The following is a 20826-nucleotide window of genomic DNA, read 5'->3' as shown; positions in this document are numbered from 1 at the left end:
TCATAGACCACAGCCATGGCATCAAAGAAAGAGTCCACAGTGGCCAAAACAGGACTTTGCCGATCCAACAAACGGAAGGCCCACGTCTGGGGCTCGCCAGTCAGGAAAGAAATGACAACCCCCACTCGTGTCTGTTCATTTGGATAGGTGTGGGGTTTAAGCGAAAATAGCAGCTTGCAGCTACTTCTAAAGTTGCGAAATAACTTCCGGTCTCCAGCAAACTTTTCGGGGAAAGCGACTTTCGGCTCCGAAATTTCGGAAGTGATCACTTGTACTTCGGCTGGAGCAGAGGAAGAGGATGCTGCAGCAGAAAAAGGGTTTGCAGCCGGAGGATGTGTTCTGATGTGTTCCTGTAGCTGAGCGTAACCGCTCTGCAGCTCCCGAACGGCTTGAGTCAGAGATGACAGTTGTTGCGTCAGGACAGCAAATGGAGAAGCCCCTTCGGTTGGATCCATGGCCTGGTTATACTGTCAGGCTTACCGTCTGATCCAATGAAGAAGGAGCAGGAACTTGTAGAACACGAACCCACAAGCGCCTCGCACAACACTAACCCACCTGGAGTGGAACAGGGAGAAGTGAAGTGACGAGTAGCCAATGAGACTAACCGAAGCGAAGTACAGAGGGTTCAGGCAGAAGCGAAGTCAGACAGGCCGAGGTCGGGGGCAGGCAGCGAAGAGTCGTAAACGAGGTCAGGCAAGAAGATCAGGGCAGGCGGCAATAGACAATCCGGGAACAAGCTGAGGTCAAACACAGAAGATCAGTAGAATACAATGCTAGGGTTTCAGTCAAATAACCTAATAACCAGGCAAGGAGTCACAGTACTGGTTAGGACTAAATAGAGCTTATTTGGCGCCAAACTGGCGTCATCACGCTGGCGTCGCACAGCTGACGTCAGTGCGTCCGTCATCGGCGTCCGTCGCTGACGCCCCTGCGGCCTTGCGGCCCCTGCGGCCTTCGCGCCGGCGTCTGACGCGCATCGGTTCCCCGATGAGCGCGCCTGCGCCTGAAGGAACGTGGAAGCGGATCCTTACAGGAAGAGGATCTAGGATGTTTCTGTGTGTGCTCGACTGGGAGAGTCTGGAGCTTATAAAGAATCTTCATCGCTGTGGATGCCTATAAGCTCTGTGTGAGACTACCATCTGTATGGCTCCCATGGGTGAGTGTTACCTTTGGGAAGGAAAGGATCCAGCGATCTCCTGTTTATGGAAACAGGCTGTTTGTGTGCTTGCCATGTGGGAGCAACACTTTCCTGTGGGAAAGCAAGTGGGCAGGTAGTGCTACCTAGAACTGTACTCTTTTGGGGACAAGGGATGGAACTCTTGGGCTGCCAAAAGGAGTAGTGCGGGACTTTGCCTGGCATAGACTCACCAGGACTGGGCTGCAACATGTTCTAGGGTAGTGGGTCATGCTTTAAAATGTATTTATGTGTGAAATGTTACCTTTTACTTCGCCTTTAAACATGCACTTATTTTATATAAAGTTATATTTGTTATATAATAAAGTGTGTGATTGATTTGTTTCATAATGGGACTATCCTCAGGTGTATTCCAGGACCCCATTAGGTGGAGGCACTGCCAGAGAAGAGCTTTCCCAGTACCTTTCACCTTGCAAAGGGGACTCAGGACCCGAGTTGGTAAGCTGGTACAACCTTGGCACCAGGAGGGTCGCCAAGCGGGTGTTACATTAGCATTTACATCTCTTTTCCAATCTCATTTTCCTTGCTAAAAACCATCCATGTGTCACATATTTACACAATTTACAGTTTAAACACTGCAAGCTGCTTGGGTCACATGAGCCCTGATTGTTTGCTTCTCCAACAGGATCCTAATGCTTTTGCCGTCTTTAGCCCATAGGTGAGATTTATAGAACTGAAAAGGGAGGTAATGGTTAATATTCCTAATTACCAATTTAAGAGGGATAAACTATTTTGTAGTAAATAAACATTTTAAACAGTTTTACATAATTCCTATGTAAAAAGAAAATCTGTTCCCTTGTTAGCTTTAATGCATCTAATAAGACACAGTTGTTGATGAAAAGAAAATAAGCACAGATGCACAACATTTAGAAATCAATCATCTCAGTCTAGGGCTCTTAAACACGGCCGTTCTTGCCTGTGTTCCCCTGTGTTGCACTTTCTTCCGTTCAGCCGCAGGGGAGCGCAGGAGTAGACGCACTCAATTATAGTGAAGGGGGCTGTACGCACACAGACGCATGTAAGTGGCAAACGCAGGTGGGATGCAGCATGTTGCATTTCACCCGTGCTTGGCACATACATGCGTCTATGTGAGTACAGCCCCCTTCACAATAATTGAGTGCGTCTACTCCTGCGCTCCCCTGCGGCTGAATGGAAGAAAGCGCAACTCAGGCAAAAACGGCCTTGTTTAAGAGCCCTAAAAGAATTTGTTATAAAGAGATAAAGCTTTTGCTCATTTTTATAGCTTTAGGTAACAAGTTTATTGGTGCTTAATTAAATACTGAAGACGTATATACACTGACTCATTGCGATGAGTATTTTTGTCATCCAAACGGAGGGGCACATTTATCAAGGGTCGAATATCGAGGGTTAATAAACCCTTGAATTCGACCCTCGAATTTAAATCCTTCCTATTCGAATATCGAATTCGAAGGATTTAGCGCAAATCCTTCGATCGATCAAAGTAAAAATCGTTTGATCGAACGATAAAATCCTTTGAATCAAACGATTTTAAGCGATCGATCAAAAAAAGGTTAGAAAAGTGCTGGGAAAGGTCCCCATAGGCTAACATTGTATCTCGGTAGGTTTAAAGTGGCGGAGTATGTAGTCGAAGTATTTTTTTAAAGAGACAGTACATTGATTATCGAATAGTCGAACGATTTCCACTTTGAATCGTTCGAATCATTTGATTCGATCAAATTCGATCCATACCATGGTCAAAGTAGCCAAAAAAATACTTTAAAATTAGAATTTTTTATTATTCGAATTCTTCACTCGAGCTTAGTAAATGTGCCCCTGAGTATCTAAAGTTCCAAGGGCACACACATTCCCACTCTATGCACCTTGCACTCACAACATGGTCTAAAAGTAATTGCTGAAATGTCTTACACAGTTAAAGACAACTTGAGACCCACTATTTACCTTTTTAATGACAGTATTCCCTTTTCGATTTTATTTACATCTAATTAGTGCTGCCCTGTTAATTACAATATGTACGTTTTATAAAATACCATTTACTTTTGTTCTTTTGACTGATTTACAAAGCTTATGTCATACAAACTGTCAGCTTTCAAGTAGGATCTGTGACCACTGCTTGAATTCCAGCCACTAAAGATAACAGAACTGCTGCTTTTTGATAAAGATACATGTAAGTAATTGCAAACCTTTTTCTGCTTTAAGTGTTTGAACTATAGTTAAATACTGTAACTGCAAACTGTAACAATGTACAATAATTAGTATATTAATACATCCAATTCCTATAAAAAGTTACAAAATAGCCTGTCAACTTTTACTGGAGATCCCTAGTTTCTGTATACAGGTATGGGATCCATTACTCAGAAACCTGTTATCCAGAAAGCTCCAAATTATGGAAAAGCTGTCTTTCATACATTTATCCAAATAATCCAAATTTGAAAAAATTATTTCCTTTTTCTGTGATAATAAAACAGTAGCTTGTACTTGATCCAGACTAAGATATAATTAATCCTTATTGGAAGCAAAATAAAGCCTATTGGGTTTATTTAATGTTTACATGATCTTCTAGTAGACTTAAGGTATGAGGATCCAAATTATAGAGGATCCGTTATCCGGAAAACCCCCAGGTCCCAAGCATTCTGGATAACAGGTCTCATACCTGTATTATGCAGCACTGATACAATACTCAGCATTTATTGGGGTGTTTTAAAACAATGCACCTCTGTATAAACCATATATTTGCAACCCACTAAGACCACTTTCAGAATGTCAGTATCACTTGGAAAAAGTTGGATTCAGTCATAAATTAATCTTTAATTATTCATTGTGGAAATTGTCATGAAATGTATTTGGTTACCCCTGCTTTGCAGACTCATATAGAGATTCAAGAAGGGCAAAGAACAAATCTTTTCCAATGATAGTACAGGTATGAGATTTTTTTATCCGGAAACCCATTATCCAGAAAGTTCCAAATGATGGAAAGGCTATGTCCCATAGACACCATTTTATCCAAACAATCCGAATGTTTAGGAATGATTTCCTTTATCTCTATAATAATAATAAAATAATATTCTGAACTTGAGCCTAACTAAGATATAGTTAATACTTACTGGAAGCAAAACCAGCCTATTGGGTTTTTTCAATGTTTTTTTTTTAACTCAGGTGAGAATTTTGGGGTCAAGTGGAAGCTCAAAGCCTAGGATTTTGGTATTTCGGCCCAATATTCTTTGAGCACAGGGCCGAATTAACGTTGCCTCCGCTGCATTGCATCTCACACAGGTTGCTGGGATACCAGGGTTGATTTTGTGCAACCTAGATCTTGTGTAATAAGCCCTGTGTATCAAATACAATTGCAATATTCTATATTTATATATGGGGGAAATATTCAATGGGGTCAGTAACACCTGGGCCCATTGGTCATCAGTTATAAAGTCAATGGAGAGTTCCCATTGTGCCCTTACTTTTATTGTGTTTTTCCGTAGTAAGAGGTTTGGTAGCTCTTTGTACAAGAGCGTTATAGAGTGCCTGGAGTTCTCGGATTGCAATAATTCCATTATCGAGGAGGTATCAAACTGCAGGTGGACTTATTCAGCCTGTAAGGCGCAGCTCTCACTTTATGGTATATTAGCCACTGTGAGGTGGGCAATGAATATGTTTGTTTTAATTCATTAAAGGGTATAATTCCCTGGTCTGACCAAACCTGGCCTATGGACCACACACCAGCCTATAACCACTCTTTTGGAGGGATTAATTTATCCAGAGGGGCCCAGTTTACTTTTATACCATAAGGGGGTTTGCAGTTCCAATATTGCAGGTTATACGAACTGGAGAGACCATTCTAAACTGAGTTTCTGAGATTCCACTATTGGGAAATTAATTGTCATCTGCTTTTTCTTATACAGGTTCAGGGCCAAAATAGCATAGAATGGGGGAGATCAGTTTTTAGTAGTCACTGCCAAAGTTGTTTTAGAGCATCCTCTTTTCAAAGTATGGATTTGTGAGAGTTGGGCTGAGACATAATACAAGGGCATATCTGGGAGGGCCATGCCACCTTCAGTTTTGGGTCTTTGTAGTGTTTTTATGGACAGTCTACTAAAAAAAGGGGACCTGTATCTTGATGGGCGCATGCCACAGGACGTAAAGAATTTTTGGGGCAATCACCATCTTTATAAGTTGTATACGCCCAGTGGGACCCAAAGGAAAGAGATCCCGTGCTAGAAATATGGCTTGTGTCCATTGAGGTAGGGGCGTAATGTTAAGAGTGTAATAGGAAGAGATGGGTATAGCAATTTGAATTCCCAAATAAGTAAGTTTGTCAACCATTTGCAGTTTAGCACAATCTGGATTCAGTGGGCCAATTATGGGCTCAATTGGAAAAAGTGCTGATTTGGAGGGATTCATTTTTAAAATTCACCCAAAGTCAGCTGTTATTGCCAGAAGTTCTGCCAGTGAATTTTGTATGTCTCCCAAATACACTAGGGTATCGTCTGCATACATTGTACTTTTTCTTCTCTATTCGCCAACTGCAGGCCAACAATACAGAGATTTTAATTAATTGCTAAGGCTAGAGGTTCAATGGCCATGGTGAACAACAAAGGGGACAAAGGGCACCCCTGACGGGTTCCCCTTGCTAGAGTAAAGTTTTCAGTTTGTGAGGCATTGAGTCTTAGGGACGCCACCGGGGCTTTGTATAGAAGTTGGATTAGTTACTCTCCATAGATATGCCCATTCAACCGTATCGAATGCTTTGGCTATGTCCAAAGTAGCAGCTGCTCTCTGACCCTTATTACAGTGGTCCAAACATAAATTGAGCAACAACCTTCTAATATTGTGTGCGTTGGTTTTTTGAGGGATGAAGCTAGTTTGGTCTTCAGTAATTATTTGGGTTATTACTTTATTTAGCCGTCTCGCAAGCACCTTCACCAGTATTTTTACATCAGTTGTTAAAAGCGATATTGGTCTATAAGCCTCAGGAGTTGCTAATTCAATTGGAATACCATCAGATCCCGCTGCTTTACCAGAGGGAAAAGAGTCAATTGCCTCCTGAATTTCAATTATTGACAAGGGCTGTTCAAAGAACTGCTTAAATTCTTCAGTTAAGGTAGGGAACCTCAACCTACCTAAGAATCTATCCAGTGCTGTTTCCCCACGTTCTAGTTTAGAGCTATACAGTTCTGTATAGAAGGTTGTCATAATTTGATTAATTTCTTTAGGGTCTGTGGTGACTGCTGAGTCTGCCTTTTTAAGTTTTACTATCATGGGGGGAGTAGATTGGGCCCTACTTAGCAGAGCTAACATTCTGCCTGCCCTCTCTCCTTGTTCTAAAATGCAGGCTTTGGCAAACAAATGTTTATACTGGGATCTTTCCCACATAGTCTTTGCATATTTCCCCTGAGCTTGTTTTAATTGAGCAGCCAGTTCTAGTGAAGGGTTATCTGTGAGAACCTTTTCTATATGTGTGACTTCAACCACTAATGCCTGCTGGGCTTGTCTGGATTGCTTTTTATATGAAGATATTTCCTTGTTCATGTACCTTCTAAGGCAGTGGTCCCTAACCAGTAGCTCGTGAGCAACATGTTGCTCCCCAACCCCTTGGATGTTGCTCTCATTCAAAGCAAGTGCTTATTTTTGAATTCCAGGCTTGGAGACAAGTTTTAGTTGCATAAAAAGGTATATTAACAGAGCCTCCTTGAAACTGACATTCCACATAGGGGCTATCAAATAGCCAATCACAACCCTTATTTTGCACCACCCAAGAACTTTTTTATGCTTGTGTCGCTCCCCAACTCTTTTTACATGAGAATGTGGCTCACAGGTTATAAAGGTTGGGGATCCCTGCTCTAAGGTAAGCTTTAAATGAGTCCCAGATGACATTGGCAGAGCCCTGATTCAGCTGAAAAAATTCCTTCATTGTGGCAACATGTTCCTTGTCATTGTTAAGGATTGTAAGCCACAAAGGATGTAAAGACCATCTAGGTCTGGACTGGTCGTTCGTTACATTAACTATTATCTCTAGGGGGGCATGGTCTGTAATACACCTAGGTAGGTATTCCACCCTCTGTGTGACATTGAAAAGCATGAGTATTGTTTAAGATCAGGGTGAAGGAATCTCCAGGCCTCTGTAAGGCCTACATTACTAGTAAGTGAGGGTAGGTTGGATTGTGTATCTGTAATGTAACTAGGGTGAATTTGCATTCTGTCTAAGGCAGGGTCCATCAATGTATTGAAGTCCCCTGTGGCTATCACTCTTGCATGGGGAAATTGGGCTATAAATTGTGTAAGTTGGGAAACACATGTCGGATCATATGGTGGAGGAATGTATAAATTGGCTATCACATATTCTTTATGGTATACGGTTGCATGCAAAAAAAGAAATCTACCCCTGGGGTCTGATTTAAGTGATAATAGTTGGAAGGGTACCTGCTTAGCAATCAGGGTAGCAACACCGGTCCGCGTCTAGTGGGGACCCTTTGTGCACGTTCAATCGCAAAGGACTGGGAGAGAGATTGTTGCCCAAAGGTGTCTCTTAGCCAGTTTTCTAAGAAAAGTTCAGGGGCTTCACCTTCAGCATTCTCCAGAAAGCCTACAAAACGTAGGTTATTTCTACTGAGCCTATTTTCTAGGTCATCCGCTTTTTGTTGCGCCGATTGCAGGGATTTCTGTAGATCTTGCACACTGCCCTGGAGAGGCAGGCAGGAATCCTCAAGTGTACTTATCCGTTACTCAGCCGCCATTGCCCTCTCACGCATTTTCTGCATGTTGTGCCTTATGAGGGAGAGATCAACTTTAATTTCATCCATTTGGCGCTGATGAGTGAGGCACAGGTGTCTCTTGTTGAACGGATCTCTGATAAAACGTCCCGTATCGATGGTTCTGCTAAGTCTTGGGAACTCGGGTCGCTTTTGGCAGGCGGAGAGTTAGGCCCTGAAGTGGAGGCGCCATTTTGCTGATCGCGGCCTTCCTGGGCATACTTCTCCAGCTTTGCGGCTGCTTCCGACGCCCTTTTTTGTGCCTGATTCTGCCCCATTAGTTGTTGTGGTGGAAGAGGATCCCAGATTTGATCCACTTTTTGGGTTAGTGTTGGGTCTAATAACCTATATCAGAATAATTATACGAACGAAGGACAGAGCACGGCAGATATGCGACCGCTCACATCAGGTTGGTAACCACGCCCCGGTTTTTTCAATGTTTATATGATTTTCTAAAATCCAAATTACCGAAAGATCCATTATCTGGAAAACCCCAGGTCCTGAGCATTCTGGATAACAGGTTCCATACCTGTAATGAAATGTGCCATAACTCTAGAGTTACCTTTATGAATATGGAGTATGTGCTGTTACTAAATGGAGGCAGTACAGATCTGCTTGCACAGAATAGCTGTGTATGCATATATCCCACTGAGCCTTTTATGAGCATTGGCAAACACACACAATAATCACTGATCTCTTAATACAAAGCTTTCTTTGTGCGCTTTCATTGTTAGATGTATTTAGGATCTTTGAGCTGTGCTGATTTTTACTGTTAAGTGGCGAAAATACTCCCCATATAGTAATTTAACTTAACACAGTCATAAAGTAGAAGATCTTTAAAGATACACAAATCCCTTACTCTTAAATAGTTTTTCACTGATTGTTAAATGTTATGCTATGAACACAGATGCCATTATATCAAAGGCTACTAACATCAGCAGCTGCAGAAGGAGGGGGCTCACAAACAACAGTTTAGGGATTTCTACCAAATGAAAAGGGAACAGTAAGGCCCGCAGCTGGGGCTGATATTCAGATTATAAATTCCTGGTTCCAGTGCTGAACCATGCTCTGCTGGAAGTACAATATACTTGAACACTGGCCAACAACTACACCTAAGCATACGAATTGTAAGAGCAATTATATGTATATTCCAGAGTAGTAGTTCCCTAACTGATACATTTTTCTACATCTCTAACCGTGTTTTGAGATAAGGGGGGCCTGACCAAAGACTGGACCTCCAAGAGGTCTTAACTAAAAAGAGAAGTCTGACAATCACTGTTGTAGAGGAATTCATATCTGACCATCAGTTTCATCAACCTCTGCAGGACCAAGCAGACAAATCTCAAAGAACACTGGGCCAAATGATCCAGTCTTTTTTGTCCAATCAAAGTAATTTGACATCTCACCTATATCCATCTGATCATCCTGCATGAGAATCAGTGAGACAGCAGGTGACTCAGACCACAAAAGTCATATTAGGTCACATAACATCATCATCATCATTTATTTATTTATATAGCGCCAACAAGTTATGCAGTGCTTTACATTAGATAACAAACAGGGAACAAATAGTAAATAACAAACACGAGTTTAAAGAGAACAATAGGGTTAGAGGAAGGGTTACGGTACAATTGAGACAGGCATTTTGGAAACAAATATGTGATTCATAATACCTTTATGACTGATTAATTAAGATACATTAAATAAACATTTTTAAACAAGTGGGTTTGAAGGGAGCGTTTGAAAGTTTGGAAGGAAGGAGAGAGACAGCTTGAGGCAGAGAGTTCCAGAGAAAATAGAAGCTCAAGAGCAGTCTTTTAGACGAGAATGGGCTGAATTGATGAGAGGAGAAGAAAGGCGAAGGTCAGAAGCAAAGCAAAGGAGTGTATTTTGAGACCAGAGATGAGATATAGGGAGGGGCTTCACTGTTAAGGGCCTTGAATGTAAGTGTGAGTAGTTTGAATTTGATTCTAGAGGAGATTGGGAGCCAGTGAAAGGACATGCATATGGGAGCAGCTGATGTTGACCAGTGAGATAGATGAATGAGTAGCATCAGCATTTAGAACAGATTGGAGTTGTGAAAGGTGACTTGTTGGAATACCTGCAAGGAGTATGTTACAGTAGTCAAGGAGGGAGATAAGAGACTGAATAAGTGTTTTGGTGGTATCTGAGATACAGTCATATTCGGATAATGTTGCACAGCTGAATAAAACAAGATTTTGAGAGTATTTGCATGAGTGGGTAAAAAAGACAGATGAGAATCTAAGATAATTCCTAGGCAGTGAGCCCTCAGTGCTGACTACTGTCACTTCGCAACCATTTTAGGATCTTTGTTCTACTTAAAAGAGAAGTTTCTTCATCAGGCACTGTGATGAAACGTATTTATAAGCTCACAATGTACAATGTAGTGACTTGTTATGATTAAGCCACGTATTTGAGACAACAAATGTGGATGAAAAATTAGATAATGAACAGTGGATCTGTCAAGCTGCAACAAGTGAGATATGCATATAGGATAATGACTCATTTAGTGTGTAGGTGTGAAATAAGGACGATTTGATTGAAACATAGGAAAACATGTAATAAAAGCTGCAAAGTGTCCTATTAGTATAGTAATTCAGAGCAACCAATAAGTATGTGACATTTACTAGTCACCTGTTTAAAACAAAGATTTGAATGGTTGCTGTGGGTTACTAGTAGTGATGTGCAGGCCCACCCGATACCCGTGATCAGTCGACCTCGCACTGCTCCTGGTGGGTGGTGGGCGGGTTGAGCTCTTCTCCTGCTCTCCCCGCCCACCACCTTCAAATGCCGGCATCCTACTTCTGGGTTCCGGTTTTATAGTCTCGCGTCTGCTCGCCCCGCACCTTTTGTGACGTCATCGGCGGGTCGGCGCAGGTCTATAAAAGGACCAGGAAGCGCGGTTGCGGGCGGGCATTGCAGCAAGGCAGGTTAGGGTCGGGTACGGGTCAGGAAAACCCTGACCCGCACATCACTAGTTACTAGGTATTTTGATGTTACAGTGTTACATTTGAAAACATGAAAACATGCCCTGCTCAGTAGAAATCTGACATGAGATTGTTCCATGGGAAACAGACATGGCCTGGCTGTTTTACCAAACTCTGCGCTTTTATGAGTTTTATACAGTAGTGGATGTGTTTTAATGTTTTAAACATTGGTATTTTAAAACTGATTAATTACTTGTCCATTCAGAGCAAGGAGGGTGTAATTGCCCCAATTGTTTTCATGTAATTTACATATTTATCAAGGCTAGGGTAGGGTACCATGTAGGGATAGGCCGGACTGAATCCCCATAAACAGTGTATGTGTTTGGTATCTGATCAACTTCAACCTTGTAGTATTTGTGGGCTACAGAAGCACATCCATAGGCAGTAGCTGCTTAACAATACCAAATAAGATATATGATCTATGACTCCTGACATGTATACAATATACCTGAGTTCAAAACTCAGGACCCAAACAAGAAACATGTCAAGTGTAAGTGGCTAAAATTCACTTAGGGAAAATGTTGCCTCACTTCTAGAAGCAAGATCTTTTGTTTTAATTACTTCATCCTCTTCATATACAGATGAAGCCACTTGGGTTTGTGTGTTAAATGCGTCATGACTCGGGATTAACTGAAGAAACGGTTTCATCTTAACTTATTTGATGCTACCTTTTCATTAGTATACCAAAGCACCGTTGTTCACAATGGTGAACGCTTTAATTAGATGGGATGTTGTGATGCAATATTCTGGGTCCAATGGGATAAGTGGGTTAAATGGGTTTAGATATTCTGTGTTAAACACATGGACCAAAGTGGCTTCATCTGTAATTACACAGTAGCACCAAACATACTGTATCAGCAGATCAACAACGGAAAATATTAGTATTAATAATGTGTGTGAAATTCTGGGTTACAACCATAATGTTAGTCTGCTCTATATGTATAGGATGCCCTAGGCACCAGGTAGTGATGTGCATGTTGACCTGAAATCTGCTGATCCCGCAGGTTTGATTCAGGCTCGTTCAGGTTACAAATTGGGTGACCATTGCAGGTAACTGTTGAATGTGGGTCAGACTGGTGTAGTGCATTCCTCATCTGCTTCAGAAGATTCCCTCTCAGACATGGGTATGGGTTGTATGCAGGTCATTCACTGGCAATATTTTAGGTTGGATGTGGGTTAAGGTTTTGTGAGTTAAATTCAGGTGCAGGCAGGCCCAGATTTGTGGGAAGCCCAGGCCTATGGTGCAGCTGCACCTGGGTGGAGGTTAAATTTCTCCATTAGTACCAGACTCTGACCACTATGTCAGTCTGTGATTTGCAAATTCAGTTTATGTGTCCTTCCTAAGTGAAAGATTTTAGTTTGCTGAAAGGCACACAGCAGCATTACAGTGAATGTCCCACTAAAAAGGAAATAACTGAATGACATAGCATTTTTTTGGAGTTTACAAGTTAAAGGAACAGTAACACCAAAATATGAAAGTGCATTAAAATATTTTAAAATATAATGCCCTGATTGCTGTGTTTGCTGCAGAAACTCTACTATAGTTTTTATAAACAAGCTGCTGTGTTGTCATGGGGGCAGCCATTCAAGCTGAAAAAGGAGAAAAGGCACAGGAAAATCAACAGATAAGCTCTGTAGTATACAATGGGATTCTTTAGAACTTATCCATGGTGTATACTGTGCTTGAATGGCTGCCCCCATGGCTACACAGCAGCTTATTTATATAAACTATAGTATTCTTTTTGAAGCAAACACATCAGTTTTACCAGTGCAGGGCAACAGTACATTATACGGTCGTTATTTTAAAACACTTTCATTTTGTGGCGTTACTGTTCCACATAACCGAACACTTACAGGTGCCATTATTGTGGTTCATCTCTGCCTATATATTTAACCTTGTTATGAACTATGGGGGACCCTGACCAAAAGTTCAACCTCCAATGGGTACTTGAACTGAAATAGTCTGACAAGTATTGATGTTAGAGCTAAACACATATGCAGGGAATGGAGTGCTTTACAAGCAAAGGGACATCAGCATTTGAACCAATACCATGAAGTAGCACCAGAAAAAGGCTCAGCCGGTTTGAAGACTGAAATAGTTATTGGTGCCCAGCCTTTGCTGATGAAAAGTAGCTCCACCATATAATGCTGCCACCATACTTCACTGTAGGTATGGATCAATGATATATCTGCATAATACAGGCCTGTATGGGAGGGGGGCACTAATGAACCACATGAGGAATTTGCTAAAAAGCACAATAGTGACACTGCTGTGATGTGGCAAAAACATAGGGGCAAATTTACTAAAGGGCAAAGTGGCTAACGCTAGCAAAAATTAGTCAGCGTGATTTTTACCGATTTACTAACGGGTGCTGGTGTAAATTTGCTAGCAAAGTGGACCTACTCTAGTGCTACTTCGCACCCTTACACCAGGTGAAGTTGCGCTCTGGCGAAGGAACGTAACTACACTAATTCACTAAGTTGCAGATTTTCATAAACGTTACCTCTTGCGCCAGACTTGACTTCGCCACCTCAGACCAGGCGAAGTGCAATAGAGTAGATAGGGATGGTCCAAAAAAAAGTTTACACTTTTTTCTAAGTCCCAAAAAAACGCTGGCGTCTTTTACTTTTTATAGGTTAATAGGCTGAAAAAGATCGACTTTTTTTTTTTTAGGGTACCATCCTTCCCCCCCTACATTTGATAACATATGGCACCTAAACTATACAGTGGGCACATGTGTAGGGAATTAGAATACATTTATTAAGGTTCCCTGGCCTTGTGTAGTGTAATGTGTTTGCTGCTGCATATACGCCCATTGTACTTTAACTGCACGCCGTATGTAAATTTGCCATCGATAACGTAACTTCGAACCGCTGCGCAACTTCGCAAATGATCGGTAACTTGTGCGCAACTTCGTATCTTCGTGAATTTATGCCTGGCGAAGTGCGGTGAAGCCAAAGCTAGCGCAACTTTGAAGGTAAGTAAATTTGCCCCATAGAGAGAAGCGTGCTTACAGTACTAGCATGATGCTGCAGGGCTACTTTTCATCAGCAGGCATTGAGCAGCTTTTTAAAATTAAAGGGAAAATTTGCAAACAATAAGGAAATACTGCAAGAGAACCTGTCTCAGGCTAATAAAATAAAGTACAAATCTTGGGTAAAAGTTCATCTTTATAACTTACTGTCAGCAGGTTCATGTTCATTGAACCCAGACAAACAAATACACGGATAAAAGCGATGGATCAGTGAATATATCTCTCTCTGTTGATGTACATGGTCAGCTTAAGGTGGCCATACACGGGCCGATAAAAGCTGCCGACAGACCAAGTCAGCAGCTTATTGGCCCGTGTATGGGGGCCCCCGACGGGCTTCCCCGATCGAGATCTGGCCGAAAGTCGGCCAGATCTCGATCGGATGGGGTTAAAAATCCCGTCGGATCGCGGCCGCATCTGTTCGTTGATGCGGTCCCGCGATCCGACCGCACGTTTGCGAACGTGAAGGACCCGATCGTTGGGCCCTAGGGCCCACGATCGGATCAGCCCGATATTGCCCACCTCAAGGTGGGCATATCGGAGGGAGATCCGCTCGTTTGGCGACATCGCCAAACGAGCGGATCTATCCGTGTATGGCCACCTTTATTGTGATATTTGTGTTTAACATACATGCAGAACTTATAAAAAGTTCATTTTGCAGGATAGTTGTGACATATAGGCAGCTGCACATTTCTTGACATGAGATAAAACAGAGAATTAGTTAAGAACAAGAATTATTCCTCTTTTTGAACAAAAACTGAAATTAACTCGGGGCTTCCACAACAAACCAGAACCTGTTGATCCAAAGTAGTGCACAAGTAGTCAAGTTTACTGAACTGTCTGTATGTATGTATGGCCATCTGTAATAATGCCATGGATTGGTCCGGGTAGTACCCAGCCTAGCACTCAGCCCATTTAAGCAATCAAACCAATGCATATTAATAGCCTCGCTGGAACACAAGTGAATCAAATAGTATTACATGGAGTAGGCAATCAACCCATGATGGTAATGTCAGCATCCTTTGCAATAATATAGTGTACAGTTACCTTTCTTAAACTTTCTTTAATGTGCACTGATCAATAGTTTTTTTGTTAATACTCTTTTTTTTGTTAATGTCTCTCTCCAGATTTATGGGGTAGGAAGTAGGGATGCACTGAATCCAGGATTCAAATCCTAATTTGAAAGCAATTTAGGGGTGGGTCGGAAAAATCACGTGACTTTTATGCCACTTTTTACTTTTCCAGCCCCTATTGGTATTTGGTTTGGTATTCGGCCAGATCTTTCACTAAGGATTCGATGCATCCCTAGTAGGAAGGATTCGATTTAATTTCAGCAAAACATTACCAAAATGATGTACTTCACCGTAACTTCAACAGATACATATTTTCAATTTCTATCAACTTTTCATTAAAAGGAAAAGTCTATAAATCGCACTTCTCTGGAGAGGAGCAAGTACTTTCAGTTGTCCCACAAATGGGCACATTTCAAACAGTCCATTACAAGTTTAAGTGGTGCTGATTCCAGACCTGCACATCTCTCAGCACTCCTGGAAGTCTACTTCAGCAGGAAGGACAGATTCAAAACCATTGAACTGTCATAAATTAAATATTTACGCTCATCAAACTTTGCCAATAGCTAAGTGAAAATATATTTTATGATCGGTAATGGGAGAAGTGCACAGCATGCCAGCCAGCCTAGAGGCAAAGAGCTGGTCAGGTTCATTGATCACATTTGGATAGCGTAGAATGTGTAGACTTACCTGACACCTCGGGCTCAAGAGTGAGTGAAAGGAGTCCTATGTAGATGAGAAGTAATGCAGGCATGGTGCCTGGTGCCTGCTGTTTGCTACAATGTGAGCGAGTGCCAATGTGACAGAGTAGTAGATTCTTTCTGGCCTGCCAGGAGATACACTGGGACTCTCCCAGCTGTTACTGCCTCACACACTCACACCGTGCCAGCCCCTGTGCACACAGATAGGGAGGAGCAAGCAGAGCCTCCCCTTTATTCTGCAGATCCTGCCTGCTCTGGCTGCCCGCAGAGATGTGGCCTCAGCCAGCTGCAAAGTGCTACAGAGCCTTGAGCCTGGCAGGGTTCCCAGACAAGAAATAACTCTTGAAAAGTTCCAGAGTTTGTAGTACTGTATGCTGGCAGGAAGCTAATCACAAAAGAGACTGCAAGCCAGACACTGTGATAATACTACAATTAAACTCTGATGCTGTTCCTTCCCCTCATTCTTGTACCTGCTTCCATGCAGCAGCTGGGATGTATCTATTAATGGGTTCAATTCAGGAACATAAATCATTTCAAGATCAGGTTATTAAAAATAATAATTTATCAGGTTATTAAAAATAAATGCCGGATTTAAAGTGCAACTAAAGCAACTGAGAAGCAAGGGTTCAATAAACTCTTTGTAAGTCTAGAGTGCACCTTGTCACAGACAACAGCTCTATACCATATAAGATTGGTTCCCCCCTCTTATACGTAAGGCAGGGTTTCTTTGGCACTGCTTTCCCACGACAAATCTTGGACTTTGAGCAAATGCTGTGCACACCTAGGAGTGCAGAGTACTTAATGGTTATAACAAGCAAGGGAAAGTTGTGCTCACCACTAATTTTTAAAACCATTAGGCGGGGGTGCAATGAGGCTGTGACCATAAAATACATATAGACAAATACAAGAGTCCTCTGCACTCAAGCCATTATCAATATATTTAAGACAGAGACATTTTGTTCATACTGCTACTGAAAAATGCCTTACCCTTTAAACAACACAGGGATTATTTGTCCATATATAGCAATATATTTAAGCTGGCCAACTACGTCAAAGTCATCCCATATCTGGCCAGTCCTATGCTCAATTTTATCTGATTCATTAAGAATTCTATTGCTTCATTATACATTTTACAAAGGGACTAGGTTTTACCTGCAACTTACTAGCTGCTTTCAAAGTAAAACTCCCAAACTTGGCTGCCCTTTTATTAGACACCAGTGGGATCACCTGACTATAGCTGGGAAGGGTGGGAGCTACAACATGGAGCTGGTCACTGCTCCTGTATAACTATAACAAGCAAGGGAAAGTTGTGCTCACCACTAATTTTTAAAACCATTAGGCGGGGGTGCCTTTGACGAAGTTGGCCAGCTTAAATATATTGCAATATATGGACAAACAATCCCTGTTTTGTTTAAAGGGTAAGGCATTTTTTAGTAGCAGTATGCACAAAATGTCTTAAATATATTGATAATGGGTTGAGTGCAGAGGACTGTATTTGTTTACTTAATGGTTATAAGCTGTGCCACAGCTACAGGAAAGCGGCAGCAGTTGCATATAAAAAGTTGTCATATAAAAAGTTAATTTAACCCTTGCTTTTTTTTTTTTTTACAAACATTAGCCACTTATACCCTTAATGGGACTGTACTAGGCAAATCCATAATGGAAAAGGGCCTTGAAGTCCTTGTAGATGATAAACTCAGCAGCATCAAAGGCCACTGTACAGAGCCCTGGAAAGGTCTCATATAGAATATGCCGTACAGTTTTGGTCTCCAGCGCTCAAACAGGACATTATTGCATTAGAGAGGGTCCAGAGAAGGCCAATTTAGCTGGCTATGAGGAAAGACCGGGCAAGTTGGGGTTATTCACATGCTTAAAGGACATGTAAACCCCTCCCACAAAAATGTAATTGTTGAATAGCCTCATTGAAATCTTTAAATACCAGCCACTCTGATGGCAGCATCCTCTTAATCACTTATAAATCCTTCTCCATTACAGTGCTCAACCCCAGCAGAACTTTTAATCAAAGTATGTTGTGCCTGTGTAAACCTGCATTCTGCATTGCATGAACTTTACAGAATACATGTCCTGTTTTCAGATGTCAATGTTACTAATGGGTAAATGGCCGCTGGGTGAAAGCTGTCCTTGGACTGGCTGCCAAAAAGTATTCTGCATGTCTGTGATGGATCTGTAGGAGCATCCTCCTTGTTCAAATTTCAGCAACAATCTGAGACTAAAAATGCTGTATTCACTGGCATTCTAACCTAATTCAAACAAGTTTAGATTCAGCATGTGTACTCAATAGCACGCTAATGAATGTCAGACTGACACACCCTTTAATGCACTACTAGAACAATTAAGCATTTGTCACACTAGCAAAGTGTTTGTATTAAACTTGAATCACTATATGAACTGCTTGCCTTTGCAATGGCTGATGTTCCACAGATCAAATGTTGAGTAGCATGGTGACCACTGGCTAGGTTTGCTGCATGGGTTCGTGAGTTCTGAACATCTCCCTGAGTTTGGGTGGATTCTTCCCAATGAAACTTGTTGTCAAAATGACTTGCATTGTTTTCAACGTGATACAATCAGTGTATAGGAACCTTATCAAATATGTCATTATTGCTGTGTATATGGGTCCAAAGACTGCTCATTTGGTCCAGAGTTATCAAAATGTGATGCTTATTTAATGTATCGTTCTACTGTACAAAATATGTGCGTCAACTACACAGAAGCCCCCACCAGCCAAATAAATCGTGACTGTCTTTGACATCTTACAGCAACCCCTCCACAGATTGTCAGTCCTGCCTGATTAGTGCTATATAAATAAAAAACATGCATACATAGATACATACAGTACAAATATCTGCCTGTGCATGGGAATTCCTAAGCTAATACACATGTATTTCAACCCATTATTTTCAACCCTGAGAAGTAGATAAGGAAACAGCATTCTAAGAACTATCTTTACCACTGATCTCTGCAGATAAAGTCAGTGATGTATTATTAACTGTCCCAAAGGAGGGTAATATAAGAATAAATCTTCAGGGTAAATAAGATCTTAATTTACAACAAGAGGACATTCCTGCTGTCGTTAGAAGGAACATGGCGTGTTCCGTGATAAGGGACTAGATACTTTTATACGTTAATAAACAAATGTTTTACCAAATTTTGTTTGTCCTGGATTTCTGTTTATTTTTAGCTGAGTTGTATGGTTATTGATATTACATTTGGTTGGGAAGACAACATGGAAATTATCTGCAGTCAAAGTGTGTCAAAGGATGACAAGCTGGAAGGAGATTTAAGGTTAACAGTCTAAGAAGGGATTATAGGAGCTGTAGTTAAAAATGATGTCAAGCAATAAAGAAATAGTTTTCTGTTGGTATATCAGCCAGGGTGTCCAAGAAACGTGCATTGTGCAAAGACTTTACTGCTAAAGATACTTATTTATTCTTGTGCCACTTCTTGTGCAATAGTGGCCATACACGGGCAGATTTAATCTGCCAATTCGGGCCTTAAAGGTGGCCAAATTTTCATATGAAATTCATTGCGTGTATGGTGGAGACGAGCCGACCGATATTGGCAGAAGACTTGGATATCGGTCGGCTCGTCGATTGGGCTGGCTGGAAAATTTTGATTGGGCCCCTTTGAAAGCAGCTGAACGTTGGCAATCGTTCGTGCTGAATTGTAAGATTCCCTTATTCTCCTGCAATATAATTAAGTATTATGCATACCTATAACAATGATTAGTATACCTGGAACAATGACTTAAGCCAAAATATAAATCCACAGATTTATTTGGATAAAGAATACTTGTGCATATTCTTAAAGCTACACTAGTGCTACTGATTATTTGGGGATGATCTGTGAGTTTGAAGTGTTCTAGTTTGATATAATATGGAATATAAATAATGTAAATACTAAGCTGCGGGTACAAAAAGCACAACAAAAATTTAAATTAAATGAAAAACTGGACATATTGATGGACCTTCTATAATGATTCTACAGAAGAGGAAAGTAAACCAAGAATGTGCCTTTTTGTATGTATGAAGACAAAAAGAGTTGCTTTCATCAGGGTCCTGGTGTATTCTTTGACTGCGACAGCAGAGCAAGGCCAATCATCTGCCGGGAGGTGCACTCTGGACTCGGCCAGTAGAAGAACAGGCAAGTTGTCCATTAAGCCAGGCTGTATAATCCTCCAAGGGCATCTGTATCAGGTGTTCCCTCACAAACTGGAGAACAAAGAGCACAATATGTAATGAGACTGTATGAATGGTATTATAGATAACTGTAATTGAATCTAGAAAGCAAACGTGACCTCCTGACCGCCTGCTATCAATATGACTCTTTTAGCCCACACGTGGGGGCACATTTACTTAGCTCGAGTGAAGGAATAGAATAAAAAATACTTTGTATTTCGAATGTTTTTTTTTGGCTACTTCGACAATAGAATTGGCTACTTCGACCTTCGACTTCAAATCGAACGATTCGAACTAAAAATCGTTCGACTATTCGACCATTCGATAGTCGAAGTACTGTCTCTTTAAAAAAAAAACTTCGACCAACTACTTTGCCACCTAAAACCTACCGAGCATCAATGTTAGCCTATGGGGAAGGTCAATCGAACGATTATTCCTTCGATCGTTCGAACGAATGAATAGCGGTAAATCCTTCGACTTCTATAATCGAATTAATTAACCCTTGATTTTCGACCCTAAGTAAATGTGCCCCGTGGTGTTCAACTGCATTTTAAGATAAAATTGAACATTTACAAGTAATTGCAACTCATCTCAGTCTTTAACGCAAAAGAAAATGACCAACTTTATAGGTAAAAGTCAAGAGCAGACATATCCCTTTCAGTTTCAGTGTAACCTGTTCAGCTATTTCTCTAGTGTCATCTTTCCACATAAATTAAATATTGTCTAGTCTGAGGTGGAGCCTCATATTAAAGGGGAAATATAACCTTTTAAACTGAGTTTATCATCATATTATTTTCCTTAGGAGACAAGGTAAATATGAGGCCATAATTTATTAAAAGCAGATAACTTTCCCTCTGTGTAGAAGACATTTCCTTTATACAGTGGATACTGCACAAGGGGTA

The 20826-nt window shown here is 41.2% G+C and overlaps 2 protein-coding genes across 2 annotated transcripts in view; both read right to left on the bottom strand.

Moving 5' to 3' along the window:
* The window catches only part of susd2.L (sushi domain containing 2 L homeolog), a gene marked incomplete in the record, with an annotated part of 71180 nt that extends 55344 nt beyond the window's left edge, over positions 1 to 15836 (bottom strand). The window contains 1 exon segment of the mRNA NM_001093978.1: positions 15718 to 15836. Within this exon segment, the coding sequence (NP_001087447.1) occupies positions 15718 to 15781 (64 nt within the window).
* A 3668-nt stretch (positions 15837 to 19504) lies between these two features.
* Positions 19505 to 20826, bottom strand: part of LOC108717077 (coiled-coil domain-containing protein 60) — a 78504-nt gene continuing 77182 nt past the window's right edge. Inside the window, exon 14 of the mRNA XM_018263835.2 lies at positions 19505 to 19957. Coding sequence (XP_018119324.1) covers positions 19844 to 19957 — 114 coding nt within the window. The 3' untranslated portion in view covers positions 19505 to 19843. The remainder of the gene's footprint in view (positions 19958 to 20826) is intronic.

The sequence above is a fragment of the Xenopus laevis genome, chromosome 1L, assembly GCF_017654675.1.
Source record: "Xenopus laevis strain J_2021 chromosome 1L, Xenopus_laevis_v10.1, whole genome shotgun sequence".
Taxonomy (NCBI): domain Eukaryota; kingdom Metazoa; phylum Chordata; class Amphibia; order Anura; family Pipidae; genus Xenopus; species Xenopus laevis.
Note: the sequence above shows the minus strand (reverse complement) of the source record. Positions and strands in the feature narration are given on the sequence as shown.